The sequence below is a fragment of the Bufo gargarizans genome, chromosome 3, assembly GCF_014858855.1.
Source record: "Bufo gargarizans isolate SCDJY-AF-19 chromosome 3, ASM1485885v1, whole genome shotgun sequence".
Lineage (NCBI taxonomy): Eukaryota > Metazoa > Chordata > Amphibia > Anura > Bufonidae > Bufo > Bufo gargarizans.
The window spans coordinates 153,737,777-153,757,749 of record NC_058082.1 but is presented as its reverse complement, the minus strand read 5'-3'; the positions used below and the strand labels follow the sequence as shown (position 1 = coordinate 153,757,749).

The 19,973-nt window shown below is 42.3% G+C and overlaps 1 protein-coding gene across 9 annotated transcripts in view; it reads left to right on the top strand.

Moving 5' to 3' along the window:
• Positions 1-19,973, top strand: part of KLF12 (Kruppel like factor 12) — a 253,007-nt gene that overhangs the window by 172,085 nt on the left and 60,949 nt on the right. For all 9 annotated transcript variants that reach the window (XM_044284575.1, XM_044284574.1, XM_044284572.1 and 6 more), the window contains one exon: positions 17,301-17,841. In XM_044284575.1, coding sequence (XP_044140510.1) covers positions 17,301-17,841 — 541 coding nt within the window. The remainder of the gene's footprint in view (positions 1-17,300; positions 17,842-19,973) is intronic.

Here is a 19,973-nt window from a genome sequence, read left to right as displayed (position 1 = left end):
GACAGTTGTCTATAATTCTCCTAAAAGTTGCTTGCACATGCAACTTGATGGTCTACTCCTGGACTGCAACTTTTGTGAAATTTTAAGCCATTGTACTGCATAAAGTCACTGGGGCCTATAGTTACACAAACTTTTTGTAGCGCAGGAGCTCCAGTTTGTACACAATTTCTTGCAACTTATCTTTCAGTCCATGTCTGTCTTATACAGTCCTGATCAAAAGTTTTAGACCACTTGAAAAATGGCAAAAAATCATATTTAGCATGGCTGGATCTTAACAAGGTTCCAAGTAGAGCTTCAACATGCAACAAGAAAAATGAGTGAGACCCCAAAAATTTTGAGCATTCAATTAATTGAAAATAACGATTAAACTGAAGCAGGCTGTTTTTCAGCTGATCCAAATTTTAGGTCCACATGCCTTTTTAAAATGCCAAATCTGTGAAAAGATGTGGATTCATTTTCATTTTCTGTCAGGTAGTCACACGTTGTGATGGCAAAGGCAAAAAAACTCTCCCTTTTTGAACTTGGTCGGTTTGTTGAACTACATAAGCAGGGTCTCTCACAGCACGCCATCGCTGCTGAGGTGGGACGCAGTGAGACAGTCATATGGAATTTCTTAAATGATCCTGAGGGTTATGGAACAAAAGAGTCAAGTGGAAGACCCAATTTTTTTTTACCAGCACTGAGCCGGAGGATCCAATTGGCTGTCCGTCAAGACACTGGACGGTCCTCGACCCAAATGAATGCCCTTACTGGTGCTGACTGCAGCCCCATAACCATCAGACGGCATCTGAGACTGAAGGGCTTCAAAAACAAAAAACGTCTTTAAAGACCTCGTCTCCTTGAATGCCACAGAACTGCTCGTTTGGACTTTGCAAGAGAGCACCAAACATGGGACATTCAAAGGTGGAAGAAAGTTTTATTCTCTGATGAGAATTTTTTTTACCCTGATGGTTTCCAACGTTACTGGCATGACAAGCAGATCCCACCTGAGATGTTTTCTACGTGCCACAGTGGAGGGGGTGCCATAATGATCTGGGGTGCTTTTTACTTCAGTGGAACAATGGAGCTTCAGGAAGTGCAGGGGCGTCAAACGGCCGCTAGCTATGTCCAGATGTTGCTGAGAGCATTCCTCATGACTGAGGGCCCTCGTCTGTGTGGTAACGACTGGGTTTTTCAACAGGACAACGCTACAGTACACAATGCCCGCAGGACAAGGGACTCCTTCCATTAGAATAACATCACTGTTTTGGCCCATCCTGCGTGTTCCCCTGGTCTAAATGCAATTGAGAACCTTTGTGGATGGATGGCAAGGGAAGTTTACAAAAATGGACAACAGTTCCAGACAGTAGATGGCCGTTGTGCGGCCGTCTTCACCACTTAGAGAAATGTTCCCACTCACCTCATGGAAACGCTTGCATCAAGCTTGCCAAAACGAATTTTTGAAGTGATTTAACAATAACGGCGGAGCTACTCATTACTGAGTTCATGTTTGGAAGTTGGATTTCTGTTTTGGGGGGGGATTAAGTTCTTTTTGGAGATGTGGTCCTAAACTTTGATCAGCTGAAAAACAGCCTGTTTCAGTTTTATTTGTTTTTTTTATTTAATTGCTCAAATTTTTTTTTGTCTCACTCCCATTTTTTCTTGTTGCATGTTGAAGCTCTACTTTGAACCTTGTTAAGATCCAGCCATGCTAAATATGATTTTTTGCCATATTTTAAACTGTCTTAAACTTTTGATCAGGACTGTATTATATATAGTCCTTGGGCAGTGTTTAAATTGGAACTGTTGGGCTAATAAAAGTCTGTGTGTAGCCAGTCCTAAAAACGTTCAGTCATGGTTATCGACATCACAGTTTATTTATTGAAAAAATAAAATAAAAATTAACCTTAACTAGAAATTATGTGTTGCTTCTTCTTTAAATGGTTGAAATCGAAAAACAGGCCCCTATCAGAATGCGTAATGTACTATAAATAACCAAATTGTTACCAGAATGATTTAAATAATAATACCTTCCCATTTAGATACTCCCTGCACTCGTAGAGATAAATGAGTTCACAATTTTAGGGAATTTTTAAACAATGCTGTCTGAAGATATTTCCATAGCAACATGAAGATGTTTACCAATGCCTCGATTCCTAAACTTTTAGCGGGTTATTATAGGTTGCTTGTTCTCCAATCTGTAATTATCATCAGGTAAAAAAAAGAAGGTGGTGAACGGGGGTGGACTGTTTGGCTGGTATATTTTTGACTGATTTGTTTAGCCAGCCTTTCAAATGCTAATTCCAAAGAATAATATTAGTAGCTTTTCTCTTGAAGCTCGTTAACCATTCCTCCCCTATATCGCACTAAGTAGAGAGACCCAGAGGCCACAATATGAGTAAGTAACGCTGAGGACAACTTGAAAAAGGGGCCCGGGAGCTCCGAAACCCGTTGTTTGATGAGATTTCAATAAACTTCAGCATTCTACTCACCATGGACCTGATTCTTCAGTGGCTGGCTTGTTTCCTGACCGTGTTCCTACCACCTATTGTAGCCTCTAGGTCACGCTTTCTCTGACTTATTCTTCTACTTACCCAGACCCCTCCCTCTGTTTAAACTGCTTAGATGCAGTGACTATAGGATCTAGCCAGTTAAACAGCTGGGATTGGATTTATTGCTGATCCCAACCATTATAGTGGGATCCCAGCTGTCATCAATGCCGCCCACCCTCGATCTCAGATCTTGTGTCCTCATCATCACGTAACTGTGTCCTGGTGGTCTAATACAGGCCAATCTATGATGCTGATTTATATCATTGTGGCTTTGCAGGTTAAGATTGTCTGTTTAAGGAGCTTTCTAGAGGTATTCGTTTCTTCTGTGGTTTTTGCAACATATAACTATTGCTGCCAAATGCAGTTTTTTAAGACCTCTATGCACATCAACAGCAACTAGGGACTGAGTCCTTAATTTTTCCCAACCCATTATCTACAATGATTTCTTCTTCTCAAAACAATAGCTTATCTTGGGCAGACCAACTAAAAAAAACACTGCAGAGCCTCATTAGAGAGTCTCAACACAGTAACCTAAAGTGCAAAGTTCCCCGGGAAACAGAAATATGCTAAATAACCATGGAGCCCCAGTTATGGGTCTTCAACACAGTGAAAGCCAAAAATCCTTCCAGAGAAGGAAAAACAAGCCAAGGGGAGTCCCCATTATAGAGATCACCAGATGCGCCATATTAAGTGGCCCCTATGTCAAGATTAAGCTCTGTTACAAGCCTTAAGGATGTGACAGGGGAAAACCTAAGCCAGTTATCCATCCACAGACAGCTGTTTCAGGGTGTTGCCCCTCATCAGTATGGAGTTTGATTCTGGTTAACCAGGAGCAATGCCTTGGAGACTACTCAAAAAAAACAGGTTAATTTGTTAGCAGCTAGTTATGTTTCCAAGATGGGATTACTTATACCCTTGTGCCTTAAATTAATTTATCACAAAAAATATTTAATTGAGGCCATCATCTTACCTGTCTATGTACCAAATCATAGGTATAAGCACAATAGAGCTGGAATTGGTTCTCTTTCAGAATATATAATGGTTTAATATGATGGAAACTGTTGCTCTGCTCCTTTACATGTAAGGCTATATTCTGAATTTAGCAAAAATGGCTAGACAAAAACACAGCCATGAGTCAATTTGAGATGCCTGAATGGTGTATGGGTGTTGCAGTTATGATAGGACAGCATTTTAGAATCTTTTTTATAACTGCTTGAACTTTGCTTAAGATGTCGCAAAACAGGTTTAAGACAGGTTGAAACCTGGCTTGAGACACTGCCGTTTTTGTAGAGTTTGTAGCCAAAGCCATACTTTTGAAACCATTCCTGACTTTGGCTCACACAACTTCATGCAAAAACTAGCACTAAAACTGCGATGTTTTTTCCTGAAACAATGCTGGTTGTGAATCCACCCTTATAGAAGCCCTGAACATATTTCACGCTCCTCATATGTGTTTGCAAACTCTCACAAATGACACATCTACAGTCGTGGCCAAAAGTTTTGAGAATGACACAAATATTAGTTTTCACAAAGTTTGCTGCTAAACTGCTTTTAGATCTTTGTTTTAGTTGTTTCTGTGATGTAGTGAAATATAATTACACGCACTTCAAACGTTTCAAAGGCTTTTATCGACAATTACATGACATTTATGCAGAGTCAGTATTTGCAGTCTTGGCCCTTCTTTTTCAGGACCTCTGCAATTCGAGTGGGCATGCTCTCAATCAACTTCTGGGCCAATTCCTGACTGATAGCAACCCATTCTTTCATAATCACTTCTTAGAGTTTGTCAGAATTAGTGGGTTTTTGTTTGTCCACCCGCCTCTTGAGGATTGACCACAAGTTCTTAATGGGATTAAGATTTGGGAAGTTTCCAGGCCATGGACCCAAAATGTGAACGTTTTAGTCCCCAAGCCACTTAGTTATCACTTTTGCCTTATGGCACGGTGCTCCATCGTGCTGGAAAATGCATTGTTCTTCACCAAACTGTTGTTGGATTGTTGGAAGAAGTTGCTGTTGGAGGGTGTTTTGGTACCATTCTTTATTCATGGCTGTGTTTTTGGGCAAAATTGTGAGTGAGCCCACTCCCTTGGATGAGAAGCAACCCCACACATGAAACCAGGCCATCTTCCAAAAGTCTTCCTCACTGTGCGTGCAGATGCGCTCACACCTGCCTGCTGCCTTTCTTGAGCAAGCTCTGCACTGGTGGCACTCCGATCCCGCAGCTGAATCCTCTTTAGGAGACGATCCTGGTGCTTGCTGGACTTTCTTGGACGCCCTGAAGCCTTAACAAGAATTGAACCTCTTTCCTTGAAGTTCTTGATGATCCTATAAATTGTTGATTGAGGTGCAATCTTAGTAGCCACAATATCCTTGCCTGTGAAGCCATTTTTATGCAACGCGATGATGGCTGCACGTGTTTCTTTGCAGGTCACCATGGTTAACAATGGAAGAACAATGGTTTCAAGCATCACCCTCCTTTTAACCTGAGTTAACAAGACGATTACTGAAATGATCTCAGGAAAATCCCGGTACACTTGGCCCCTACCTGCAGAGAACCAGGCTGGTGAAACAACCAGCGGAAAAACAATAACAGGAACCCATACAAACACAGGAAATGGATCAGACAACAAGACAAACGGGAACCAGCACAGAAGCAGATGCTTGTACCCCATGTGGAATGGAAGCATGGCGGTCACAGGCAGAGCTGCATACAGACTAGAGATCAGATCTCCGGAAAACCCAGGGGCCCTCTCACAAAGGAAGGACAAACATGGGATAGGAACAGAAGCAGAAAGGAACTACAGGCAGACAAGGATCAGAAGCAGTAGGCACTGCCAGGCAGGACATGGTACAGACTACATCAGAAGCAGTGTAGCAATGCCAGGCTATCAGATGCAGTATAATACTGTAGAATACTGCTAGGCTACACAATGAACAGAGTGGATCCAGACAGAGAACAGGTACAGAAGAACAGGCAAGGCATTGACAAGGATAACACATCATACAGGACAGGTACATAACATCAATACATTGCCAGGTGACACCAAACAAAGGCAGATAGCAAAGCCCCCTGGGTCAGCAGAAAGGGGCTACACCCAGTAAGGCAGAAGATAGACTGACCACAATCCCCACAGCTCACAGCCGATATAGATGTGATAACGAGGGCACTTGATAAGCCACACCCAGGAACAGATCAGGGGACGTTAACCCCATCAGAACAGGAGTACCAGAACCATAGAACACAGGCTACAGTACAGGATGTTGCCCCTGGCAACCAGCATACACCGAGTCCACCGCAGCCAGTACGCCATGACACAAACAACCCGTGTCACAGTGACAAACAGAAAAGCATCTATATTCAGAACCTGTTCACACACAAGGCCACAACCAGCACGCATCGCGGAGCCAGCATACATAGGAACACCCACAGCCAGTGCACAAAGCACATGCAGCCAGCCGGCACGGCATCTGAAACAGGAGCCACAGAGATGCAGACACGGGAATCCACAAACACAGGCCACAGATTAGACACTACACCGCAGCCAGCACGCAGTCCCAAGCAACCAGCATACACCGGTGTCAGCCTGCAGCCAGTACACGGCAACAGAGACAAGAGCTGCATAGAGATGCAGACACAGGGAGTACACCCAAACACAGGCATAGTTCTCACAAGACACTGCAGCCAGCACGCGGCCCCAAGCAACCATACACAGGTTTCAGCCTGCAGCCAGTACGCAAGAGAGCATGCAGCCAGCTTATACGACCAAAACTGTCATGGTGAACTGCACCATGGCAGTTGCTGAGCAAAGAAACAATGGCAGCTGTTTTTATTTTGTTAATTTTTTTAATATTGTCGAAATGACTCTTCGTTATTGAAATATCAACCTTCCATTTCAATGTACCGTAGGATTTCCTGGATTCTAGAAATAGCTGGAAATCCATGGCTAAGCAATTGCTGCACAGAACAAGCCAGCGGATATTTGTATCTGAATTTAGCTGATGTTGTACAACATGTTTTAACACTTCAGCCATAGTAATATACAATGTATATCATATATTGAGATCTACTGTACCAAGTATATAATGGCTTTCAAAATATTATTTCTAATAAACTTTTCCAATAAGCAGAAATGTAAAGCTCTGGTCACATATTATTTGGTATGCTTAGATCTTGCACTGGGAAAGCTTCTAGTTCAACTGCCAAATGCATCCATAAAGCCGTATGACCACAGCTTATACAAAAAGTCTGACATTTTCGCATATACTGGGCTGGTATGGCTCCGTACTTTTGAGATAGACAGATATAGATAGATATATATATATATATATATATATATATATATATATATATAATTTTTTTTAATTTTTTACAGTCTGCTGCACTTTCCTATACAGATGTATACAGTGAAAATATATTCCATGTGCTATAGCCTTTTTCCCCAATGGGTAACATATATAACTGTATGCCATTACAGTGCTATAAGTCACAGACTTATATCTGGACTGTGGTAACTGACAGATGAGCAAATTAATTCCAAAATTCAACTCAAGAGAGAGAGGGAAATTGGTGCACAGGCAGGGGATGGCATAAAATAATCACCCACCTCTCCAGTGTTTTCTTTCAGGTTTTTTTTGCTGGTCTTTGTCTGCGGGGCTGCAGCACTGATGTTACCTCATATTGGTTTCAGCAGTCAGCCTAAATTGGTGACAGATGCCCCAACAGGTTCCCCTTAACATATTCAAACCAGGTTTTAACACATCATTATTTTTTTTTAATCTCTTTTTATTTTCTGATTGTAGATTATATTTTTATTTGGTTTTCTTTGTGATTATGGGGCTGCCATGTTGTCTAAGCTGCTGTTAACCGCCTTTACAGACTTGATTTACAACAGCCACATGGACTATAGGAACCTGTAGACGACTTATTAGGGGAAATTTATCATAGCCTTTATGGGGGAAAAAAAAGTCGCAGATGTTTAAGCAAGCATAATTTGTACCAAATTTTGTGACTTTTGTTTTTTACGCTGCGGGTGGGTGCGTCGGCAGCTCCCATGCCCCAGCAGATTTATTATAATTTAGGCCGGAAACTGGTGTATATTATGACACAAATTCAACACAAAATGACATGTTAATGACTACTGCAGTGGGTGGAACTAAAAGTGGCAGTTTGTATTGAATTTGAAACCACTTGTGATAACTGTCATGGTAATCCTGCCTGTGATGATAATGAGATGAAAAGTGACCTGTACAGTACAGGCAGTCTTATATGAGGCTCAATGGCCAGTGTGAAAATTTCTGGATTTTAATCTTATAATAGAGGCATGGAAACCGAAGTATACACTATGCTATTATGCCAATAGGTAACGTTCTGATTTGGGGGGTACTATCTCTCCTTGGGGAGAGAGCTTCTTAATCGGAGTGAGGAGACTTATAGGCCTTACATGCTCCTGGAATTCTGGGAAGAAAGGGATGCAACTGAGCTCTTAATAAGCTCTGCCTCTACTGCCAATAGATGTAAGTCAGCTATTCTATAAGTCAATGTTCGACCCTTTAAATGGGCCTTGAGACATGACTCTCTTTTGTGCACTGATTCCAGAGGAGCATGTATGGCCTATAAGTCTCCTAACGCCGATTAAGGCACTCTCTCCCCAAGGAGAGGTGGTACCCCCCAAATCCTGACTCAGGCCTCTCACCCAGTTAAGCCAGTACTCTCTGGTCTGCACTGATGAGGGGCAAACACCCTAAAACAGCTGTCTGCAGATGAGCTGCTGACTTATTTAATATCCGAATCATGTCTCAAGGCCTAAAAAAGGGTTGAACATTGACATATAGGAAAGTTGCCTTACATCTGGTGGCATTAGAGGCAGAGCTTGTGAAGAGATCTTTTGCATCCGTAATTTTCTGATGACACATTCCCTTTAAGTCAGTTATCAAGTTGTTAATTTTACATTAAGTGACTTTACATCCATAAAACATGAATCATTAAATTGCAAAAATGTTATTTTTTTGTGTTCTACTTTTATGATGAACATTTTGCACCTTTTCCAACACAGAGTGGTGATTTAGCTGCAATATTGGATTAGTCTGCTTAGCATCTGAAAGTGATGTGTTGTAGCTCCATCAAGTGGTGACTTAGTGGTGCTACAACATGTCATAAAATCAATTTTCTCTGCTAGCCAGATGACTGAGCTAATACCTTATAAATAAAGAGAGCTGTAGATGTGTTTGACTGCTTGCGTCATGTTAATATATTTTATTACCGTAAAGAACAATTCACTGCAAGTGGACCAAACAGAAAATGAGATGTGCAAATGAAACAGAATAATCCCAATATTAGGACACAGTATATTGCTCTGTGCTGTTGTATTTTAGGCGTCATCATTTTGCTGAATTGTCCGCATCATGGGCACAATTTTTTTTTGTGTGTTTTTATTAGAGCATGTTGTCATTTACAAAATATATTTGTTTTATGTAAATTTTATGTTTATGTTTTTATAGTATGTGTCACGAGGGTGTCAAGAACCACGCCTGACTCCGTTATACCCAGGGTCAGGAAGTCGCATCGGTTGGCTGCGTACTCTATGTAGAAAGATAGGGCTGTTTCTTTATGGTAGCTTTCTGGGTTTTCTTTGCAACCCTTTTTGGCTCACTCAGGGATCCGTAGCTCCTTCTCCTCAGTTGTTCCTTGTCCAGCACTCCCAACCTCCTTATATTCCCCTCTCCCACTTCTCTGGTTGCCAGATATAGAGCTTCCTGCCTGGACTTCTATACTGACCCACTGGAGCTGTGTTGCTACGTTCCCTGGTTGTTGTTCCAGAACGTTACCCTCCGGATCCCTGTTGGGCCTTTGTGGTCTGCTGTTGTCGCCCATCTGGGATTATATGTTTGTCTGTATTGTCTGTCCTCTCCTTGGTGTTTTCCTTTAGTGTTAGTGGTGCGGACTAGTGATCCCACCACCCCGTTCACTACCTAGGGCTCATCTGAGGGAAAGCCAGGGTTTAGGCACGTGATCGGCGTACGGGTGAGGAACCCGTCTAGGGACGTCGGGGCAGTCAGGTGCCAGCCGCAAGGTGAGTCAGGGGTCACCACCTTTCCCTCTCCCTTGGGCAGGGCCTTCCCTTTTCCCTCCCTTTGCGTGACGCCAGTCATTACATTATATCTGGCCCTTATTTTGTGTAGGTAAAAAACAAACAAAAAAAAAACAAAACTTTTTTTTACCTACTTAGAATCCAGTATGGATCCAATTGCTGCTTTGTCAAAGCAATTTCATGGCATGTCTTTGGAGGTGGCAGGATTGAAGGCGTCGGTCCTCCAGCAACAGCAGCAATTACAACTGACCGCAAGCCCAGCGGTTGCTACAGGTAACCAGGTTGTTGCGGAACCCAAGGTTGCTCTTCCTGACAGATTTTCTGGGGGAAGGGGCAAGTTTGTGACATTCCGTGAGGCCTGTAAATTATATTTTAAGCTGCGCCATTACTCCTCTGGTAATGAAGAACGGCGGGTGGGGGTTGTTATTTCCCTGCTGCAGGGGGACCCACAATCCTGGGCGTTCTCTTTACCCACTGATTCCCAGGCTCTCCGGTCAGTGGATGAATTTTTTGGGGCCTTGGGTCTCATATATGACGACCCTGACGAGTCGCACTGGCTGAATCAAAATTACGGAGACTCCTACAGGGAGAGCGGCCAGTAGAGGAGTATTGCTCTGAGTTCCGTAGGTGGGCTACAGATACCCAGTGGAACGACCCGGCTCTCAGGAGTCAGTTCTGCTCTGGGTTATCCGAAAGGGTTAAGGATGCGCTTGCGCTATATGAGACACCCTTTTTCCTTGATGCGGTTTTGTCCCTTTCTATTCGAATAGAGAGACGCCTTAGGGACAAGTTGAAAGACCCGGAGCAATTGGTAACCCCTCCCAAGCAGCAGTTGGTTTGTACGGACTTAGACGAGCCTATGCAGCTAGGAGGAACTACTCGTCAGGTCCATCCTTTGGAGGTTCGCCGTAGGCGTGGGGTTTGTTTTTTCTGTGGGGAGAGGGGTCATTTCATTAATGTCTGTCCTTCTTTCCTCAAAAACAAAAGACCGTCGGAAAACTACTAACCCCAGGCTGTGTGGAGGATGTCAGCCGGGGGGTATATGTTTCCTCCATACGAACATCGCAATTTGTGTTGCCAGCAGTTGTTGTTTTTGGCGTTAAGACAGACTATTTCTTTTTTTCTAGACAGTGGAGCAGGAGTAAATTTGATAGATGCCCATTTTGCCCACACTTTGGGTTGGTCTCTCTGTACGCTACAGAGACCTATTCCCATTTTCGCTATTGATTCTGCTCCTCTGTCTCAGAGAAACCTCACCCACATTGTCCATAACTTACACCTAGGGGACCACCATAACGAGATGCTTTCATGTTATGTTCTGGAGGGGCTTCCCACCCCGGTGGTGCTGGGCCTTCCCTGGTTGGTAGCGCACAATCCAGTGGTGGATTGGCAGGCCAGGGAGATATTGGAGTGGAGTGAGCATTGTAGAGAAAATTGCTTAAATAGCAATTGCTTAGTCGCCTCCATAGCTACCCTACCAACATTTGTTTCGGACTTTGAGGACGTTTTTTCTGAAAAGGGTTGTCAGAAGTTACCACCTCACCGTCCTTATGATTGCCCGGTTAACCTTATTCCCGGCGCAAAATTACCCAAGACCAGGTTATATAATCTTTCGAGTCCGGAGAGACAAGCCATGAAAGATTATATCTCCGAGAGCTTGGCTAAGGGACACATCAGACCCTCTTCTTCACCCGTGGCTGCAGGGTTTTTCTTCGTTAAAAAGAAAGATGGGGGCCTGCGTCCTTGCCTAGATTTTCGCAAATGAAACCAGATAACCATCCGAGACCCATACCCTCTTCCTCTCATTCCTGACTTGTTTAATCAGATTGCGGGTGCTAGGTGGTTCTCCAAACTTGATCCTAGGGGGGCCTACAATCTGATTCGTATCAAGGAAGGGGATGAGTGGAAGACAGCTTTTAACACCCCTGAGGGGCATTATGAAAATCTAGTCATGCCTTTCGGTCTGACCAATGCTCCTGCTGTCTTCAAACATTTCGTTAATGACATTTTTAGTCATCTTATCGGCAGGTTTGTGGTAATATACCTAGATGATATTTTAATTTATTCGTCTGATCTGAAAACACATGAGGTGCATGTCAGACAGGTACTGCAGGTCCTACAGACAAATAAATTATATGCTAAAATTGAAAAGTGCGTCTTCGCCGTTCAGGAGATACAATTCCTAGGTTATTTATTATCTGCTCCAGGTTTCCGTATGGATCCAAGGAAGGTCCAGGCAATTTTAGATTGGGATCTTCCTGAGAACCTCAAAGCACTGCAACGGTTCTTGGGCTTCGCTAATTTCTATAGGAAATTCATTAAAAATTATTCAGTTATTGTAAAACCCCTTAGGCTACTTTCACACTTCAGTGTTTGGTCAGTGATTTCCATCAGTGATTTGTGAGCCAAAACCAGGTGCAACTCTAAACACAGAACAGGAGCAGATCTTTCCCTTCTACCTCATGTCTGTGGAGGCTCCACTTATGGTTTTGGCTCACAAATCACTGATGGAAATCACTGACCAAACACTGAAGTGTGAAAGAGGCCTTACTGACATGACTAGGAAGGGGACTGATTTTTCTAAATGGTCTGACGCCGCTAAAATTGCTTTTTCCTTTCTAAAAGAGGTTTACCTCGGCACCTGTACTAGTCCAACCTGATGTCTCCCAGCCTTTTATTGTTGAAGTCGATGCGTTAGAGGTGGGAGTGGGGGCTGTGCTGTCTCAGGGTCCGTCTCCTGGCAAATGGCGTCCTTGTGCTTTCTTTTCTAAAAAAACTATCTGCAGCAGAAAAGAACTATGATATTGGAAATAGGGAACTATTAGCTATTAAACTAGCGTTTGAAGAATGGCGTCACTTTTTAGAGGGGGCAATCCACCCCGTCACTGCGATTACGGACCACAAAAACCTTCTGTACCTCGAATCAGCTAAGCGTCTCACCCCTAGACAAGCTAGGTGGTCGCTATTTTTTACCAGGTTTAACTTTGTTATTACCTATCGTCCTGGGGCAAAAATTACCAAGGCTGATGCATTATCTCGTTGTTTCCCTGGAGGGGGTAATGTGAGTGATCCGGTAGCCATTCTACAAAGAGGAGTGGTTGTCTCTGCAGTACACTCTGCTCTGGAGGGGAAGGTGTTAGAGGCCCAGGGGGACGCCCCGGTCTCTTGCCCCTCAGAGAAATTGTTTGTACCATTGAACCTGCGTTTCAAATTATTAAAGGAACATCATAATTCTGCACTTGCTGGGCACCCGGGTAGTAAAGCAACCTTTGGAGCTATTGTCTCGTCGTTTTTGGTGGCCAAGGTTGCGTCAGGATGTAATGGATTTTGTGTCTTCTTGTTCTACTTGTGCGCACGCGAAAGTCTCTCATACACGTCCTGCAGGGTCTTTATTACCACTTGTCATTCCCAATAGGCCATGGACACATCTGTCGATGGATTTTATCACTGACTTACCTTTGTCTGCGGGTAAAGCAGTTATTTTGGTAGTAGTGGACAGGTTTAGCAAAATGGTACACTTCATTGCGTTACCCGCACTACCTAATGCTAAGACTCTTGCTCAGGTATTCATCAGTGAAATCGTGAAGCTTCACAGGGTCCCTTCCGATGTTGTTTCGGATCGGGGTACCCAGTTTATTTCTAAATTTTGGAAAGCTTGTTATTCCCATTTGGGGGTACACTTGTCATTTTCCTCAGCTTTCCATCCTCAGTTGAATGGACAGACTGAGCGTACCAACCAAAACCTTGAGACATATCTAAGATGTTTTGTGTCTGAAAACCAAGAGTTGTGGTCATCATATTTACCGTTAGCTGAGTTTGCCATAAATAATCGTAATCAGGAATCCACTGGCAAGTCACCATTTCTTGGTGCATATGGTTTTCATCCCCAATTCTGTACTTTCAAAGAGGGGGGGTCTTCTGGGGTTCCCGAAGAGGAACGGTTTTCGTCATCTCTTTCATCGGTATGGCAGAAGGTGCAAGCTAACTTGAAAAATATGGGAGGTAAATACAAATGCATGGCTGATAAGAGACGGTCGCCAGGTCCGGACCTAGGAGTTAATGACTATGTGTGGTTGTCTACTAGGAATATTAAATTAAAGGTTCCCTCTTGGAAACTGGATCCTAGGTTCATTGGCTCTTACAAAATTGTAGCCATCATTAACCCTGTGGCTTTTCGTCTGGAGCTACCTCAGACTTTTAAAATCCATAAAGTTTTTCATAAGTCGTTACTCAAGAAATATGTTCCACCTCTAGAACCGTCACCGCTGCCACCCCCTCCTGTTGTTGTGGATAGTAATCTAGAGTTTCAGATATCAAAAATTGTTAATTCTCGTCGGGTCCGCCACTCTCTTCAATATCTGGTGCATTGGAGAGGTTACGGTCCGGAGGAAAGAATGTGGGTTCCTGCGTCTGAAGTAAACGCCGACAGGCTAGTTCAGGCTTTTCATGCCTCTCATCCTGAGAGACCTGGTCCTGAGTGTCCGGAGGCCCCTCGTAGAGAGGGGGGTACTGTCACGAGGGTGTCAAGACCCACGCCTGACTCTGTTATACTCGGGGTCAGGAAATCGCAGCAGTTGGCTGCGCGCTCTATGTAGAAAGATAGGGCTGTTTCTTTATGGTAGCTTTCTGGGTTTGCTTTGCAACCCTTTTTTGGCTCACTCAGGGATCCGTAGCTCCTTCTCCTCATCTGTTCCTTGTCCAGCACTCCCAACCTCCTTATATTCCCCTCTCCCACTTCTCTGGTTGCCAGATATAGAGCTTCCTGCCTGGACTTCTATACTGACCCACTGGAGCTGTGTTGCTACGTTCCCTGGTTGTTGTTCCAGAACGTTACCCTCCGGATCCCTGTTGGGCCTTTGTGGTCTGCTGTTGTCGCCCACCTGGGATTATATGTTTGTCTGTATTGTCTGTCCTCTCCTTGGTGTTTTCCTCTTAGTGTCATTGGTGCGGACTAGTGATCCCACCGCCCCGTTCACTACCTAAGGCTCATCTGAGGGAAAGCCAGGGTTTAGGCACGTGATCGGTGTACGGGTGAGGAACCCGTCTAGGGACGTCAGGGCAGTCAGGTGCCAGCCGCAAGGTGAGTCAGGGGTCACCACCTTTCCCTCTCCCTTGGGCAGGGCCTTCCCTTTTCCCTCCCTTTGCATGACGCCGGTCATTACAGTATGAAGATTTTTTTTCTCCCCTTTTACTCAGGCTAGACCATATATGTTGTAATAAATTTAAACTGCAGGGTATGTGCCAGGACCTGCATTTTTCCCTTGTTTTCCTGCATTATTCATCATATGTATTCTGCTATTATTAAAGCAATATATATTTCACTTCACTTGGAACAAAAGGTTTTGCTTTATTAAACTTTTTACATTGTGAAAACTTGTGGCATGGCTGCAGTAAAGACAGTGGGGTTGGGCACAATAAAACTTCAATAGCCTTTTAAGAAATAAATATAATGCGAAGCTATATCTCAGCACATAGCTGGATGATAAATATGAGCATAATGTGATACAATCTTCTCCTTAACGGTATCACAAGTCTAGGATATATACTGTTTATGGGAATAAGGGATATTGTAACGAGAGCTCATGGCAATTTAAAACAGCATCCATCTATTTATCCTAATTAAAATAACCTTTGAACATGGATTTGATGAACGTTTCAACCAGCCTTAGGCCCCCTCACAGCATTATGTCAGTGTTATCCAATACATTCCAGACCTCGAAAGGTTACATAACATCATATAATGCTATGTGGGCCCCGTCAGTGCTGGGGTGTCAGGACGGGAGCTGCTGCATACTCACGTTGCAAATCCGGAGCGTGGAACTAGTCTGAAAGGGGCCTTAAAGGTTAGCTTATTTATCACCATTGTTGTTCACTGGCAGTATCTGGCATTACTGCTCCGCTATAGTCACCTGAATGAAGCCATTTACTAAATGGTTCTTTTAACTGAATTAAAATATTTTGCAAAGTTAAAGAGGACATTTATCAAATTCACAAATGTTCCACTTTTAGGGCTTTTACACCACACTCGCCTCTTTTCCAAAGAGTGGAATGGACCTAGCAAAAAAGGCATGGGCTGCCTTCGCTTGGCAAATTTAATACAGTTTACTCCAGAAACTGCTGTAAATTATAGCTCAGACCTACGTCATCTCATAGTTGGGGAGCGCCGAAATACATGTATAACAGTTTGATGCCTCTGAATGTAAATGACAAAGTTCCTATTCTTAAAAAGCAAACCAATATCTTGAACGTGGTGATTTATTCAAGGAAAAGGAAAATTGTAGACCTTTTCACTTAAATAATTATTAAAGGGGTTGTACGAGCTATATGAAAACCCAGACAACCCCTACAAACGCTGTTTCTTCAAGCACTTGCGCTTCGATCCATCCACTGTTGATATCATCTCCTTGGCTTCAGTAGTGACATTCCATGCACAAATCGCTGACCTTAGCCAAGCACAAGACATCTCCGCTGAGGCCAGTGATTGTCTGCAGCGGTGACCTGTGTGCGCGGAATGTTACTGCTGCGGCCAGAAAAACAAAGAGCAGCGGTGAGGACCGAAGCACAGCATGGGAAGAAGCAGTGGAGAAATCAGATGAGTATCCATATCCAATTTATGATTTTAGGCAGGGGTTGCCTGAGGTTTTTTTATGATTTGGACAACTCCTTTATACATTAATCATAGAAAACCTACGGTTTTCCTTAGATTATGATTTCATGGTTCAAATTTAGATTTAAATGTACAATACTAGCAAATGCTGGTGCATGCTTCTCAAGTGTCCTGTGTTTGTTTTTTGTGTGTGTGTGATTGTCCTGCAAAATTGGTTGCAAAAGGCAAATGAGAGACAGTGATTTTTATTTATTTTTTCTGCAAATTTTTGTGGGTGGATTGGGAGCATAGCTTTAATGGTATGGCTCCACTAATAGGGATTAAAATGTTGGGATTTTTATGGTTGTAGCTTGCTTTATACCCCAGAACCGCACTTACAGTATTGCTGATCAACAGCATTTCATTTGGCATACCCCTAATCCTTTGATTGAGCTCCTATACGGCAGAACATTATTACAGTTTGCACTACAGTTTTACCCATGGACACAATATAGAGTGCCTGTGCAAAGTCAGCTGCTGATCTGTAATATATCAGTGCAATGTAAGAACGGTAATTGGCTTGCAGCAGTTTATCTGTAGCTGATATGATAAAAATTCATAATGATAAATGCCTTTTAGATTATGGCTTCAATGGTCGCACGACATGTGTCGTGGCCAAGAGAGAAGAGTATCGGTAATCCCATAGAAATAAATGGAATTGCTGTGATTCTTTTAAATTTTTTAATAAATTTTTTTATATTGGGCTTGTGATACTGTTTTTATTGTGTTTTTAAATAAAATTAAAGTGATTATGAAGTCAGTTTTCCATATAACTGTCATATTATACTACACATAATACAAACCTACAGGTTTTATAGGTTTTTCTAATAGGTTACCTAGAGAACAGTTATATCACTTTAATTGCATGTCGTATAAATCAAAATTAATGAAATTTTTATTAGAACAACTATTTTCCTGCAGACCAAAAATACTAAAATAACTGTTTCATTGGTCTTCAGTTAGTATTTCACAATGTTTTATTGGAACAATGGATTTTAAAAATTAATAGCCTTTTTTTTTTTTCCTTTACCACAGTCTCCAAAAGTCCACGGCTACCAGGATATGGAAGCTGTCCCCCTCCTCCTCAACAGTGTGAAGGAAGAACCTCCAGAGGACTTGTTAGCAACAGACCATTTTCAAACACAAACAGAACCGGTGGACTTGTCCATAAACAAAGCCCGATCCTCACCAAGAGGAGTGTCTTCTTCCCCTCTATTTATTACTACTTCAGTCGCCTCACCTTCTTCTAATTCTTCATCTTCATCTAGCCGTCCAGCTTCTTCACCAACTGTGATAACATCTATACCATCCACAGCATCTGTGCCAACAGTATTGACTCCAGGGCCTCTTGTAGCTTCAGCATCTGGAGTTAGTGGACAGCAGTTTTTGCACATTATTCACCCCGTCCCATCTTCTAGTCCTCTAAACTTGCAGTCTAACAAACTGAGTCATGTTCACAGAATACCAGTGGTTGTACAGTCCGTTCCTGTTGTTTATACGGCTGTGAGGTCACCAGGGAGCATGAATTCTACCATTGTGGTACCTCTGTTGGAGGATGGAAGAAGCCATCTTAAAGGTAAATACTGTATGCAAACTTTTTATATAGGAATTTATTTTCTTTTTCACTTTTATCATCTTTATATTGTATAGTGTGTTGTGTAAAGAAACTATCAGACTGCGGTAAGACAAGCCATCTTTCATAATAAATTTAGCAAATTTCATAATAAAAAGAAATTGTCACATTAAAGACATACGTACTGGGTACAGATGAGCCACTTGATTTTTACAAAAAGATGCGTTCATCAGAGTTATGCATGAGTTCTATCTCCTGCCTATGCTTTGCAACCTAGAAGATCTGCTGCTGCCACTGTGGCAGGAACTTTGCATGCGTCGCTACACTTCCACTTCTGGGTAATGGCGCCTGCACAGTTGCTGCTACAGTGGCAGTAGCAGAGCCTCTGTGCTTGGCACTGCTACTCAGAGTGTGGCACAGGCATGGCACTAGATTGTATGGTGAGATGTCCAGCCCTGTAAGTCAAGCGGCAGGGGGGGAAGGGCCTCTTGAGCAGTGGGGACAAACTCTGTTTGATGAACAAATCGATATGTACGATTCGATTAGCTCATCTCTACTTCTAGGGAAGTAACCTGTGACAACTGCTAAGTGTTTTTCTAAAGAAAACATGCATAAGATGCGATGTTAGGATATGTTTTAGAAACTAGAGTGTTAGAGAAAACTAATGCGAGTAGCAATTTCCATGTAATGTTGTGTTTCTGACATGAAGAACTTGTCTTGACGGAACATTGTATTTACAAAGTTGACGTAGCGAGCAGAGGGCATGGAGTTGATATTTTCCATACTTTTCTTTTTTTAACTGATCAACACAAATACTGTATAGTTTTAAAATAAATACAAATTTCTTTGCAAGGGATAGCAATTCCTATGTAGCTTTGAGTGTACTATATGTGATGTGGCTGTAGAATAGATCTTCTGCTTAGTCTCAGTTCTCTTGCAGACTTCAGCGGGTTTTCTTTGGCCATGTCATAACTTTATTCTTAATGCAACAGTTCTGTAGTCAACAAAAATTGCAGATGTTGAGATTTCTATTGTTCAGTTTTTAAAATTGTTCAAGTCCTGTTTTAACCTGTGAGTTCTGCAGCTCTTCCCAAAGTTTTTACTGGACATTCTGCCTTGATCTGAAGTTTGAAGCATTTTTTGAAATGTATGTTTAAAGTGACCAACCCCTAAATAAAAACAAAAAAGTTTTTTCAAATGCAAAAACATTTTTCTAGTGATTTCAATATTTTACAAGATCTGATATATAGCCCAATACTTGTCTGCATTTTTCTTTACATTTGAGAGGTTACTGGAAACATGATTGGAGTATATAGCCCCAAGGCTATCTTTGTCATAGAATGGCTTTTATGTTTGTATTTCTCCAGTGGTATAGTGCACTCGTTTTGATGTGCTCCATAAATTGCTTCAACTGCAATTCTTTGTTTTGGTGTTACTTTAGAACATTTACAGCATTACCATTTCCTAGTTGTATTTTGATATCCATATATGATACTTAATCAGTTTGTCTAGTGAATCAGTTATTAGCTGGTACATTTACAGATACCATTGATTTATAGTGACAGGCAACAGTAGAAGGGAAAACTGTAAATTGAGATGTGACAAAATAGGTATTTATGGTATGAAGCCTTGCAGAAAAATGTGTTCTGTGCACTGAACAATCCATTGAGAAGAAGAAAAAAAATCTCCATTAGCTCCATTCAATGAACTGCTGATTTGCGCTAGATGTAAAGAAGGATAAATCCCTGACTTTCTGTACCTTCTGTACACTAATCCAATTGTAGAAAGAAAACCGCAGCCTTGGGACACTTATTCTCCTTACTATTCTTGGCTTCCCTTGATGAACTAGAAGACATTGTACAACTGATAGGCCCACAGAAGGCTTCAGAACCATCTGACAATGACTACAAGCAGTGAGCAAGGGAACCTATCAGTTGCATACAGCCTCTCAAACTGTACTTGACCATTCTGCCCTCACATCACAATAGTGTCCTTATTTGCCTGATAAAATGGTGGATTTCACAGAAAAGCCACTTCAATCATTGCTTATGCTGTATTAAAATTTGCTATTTACAGTTAATCATGTAGACCTTAAGACAAGACTAGAAGTGTGGCTTGGCACACGCAAATCCCAC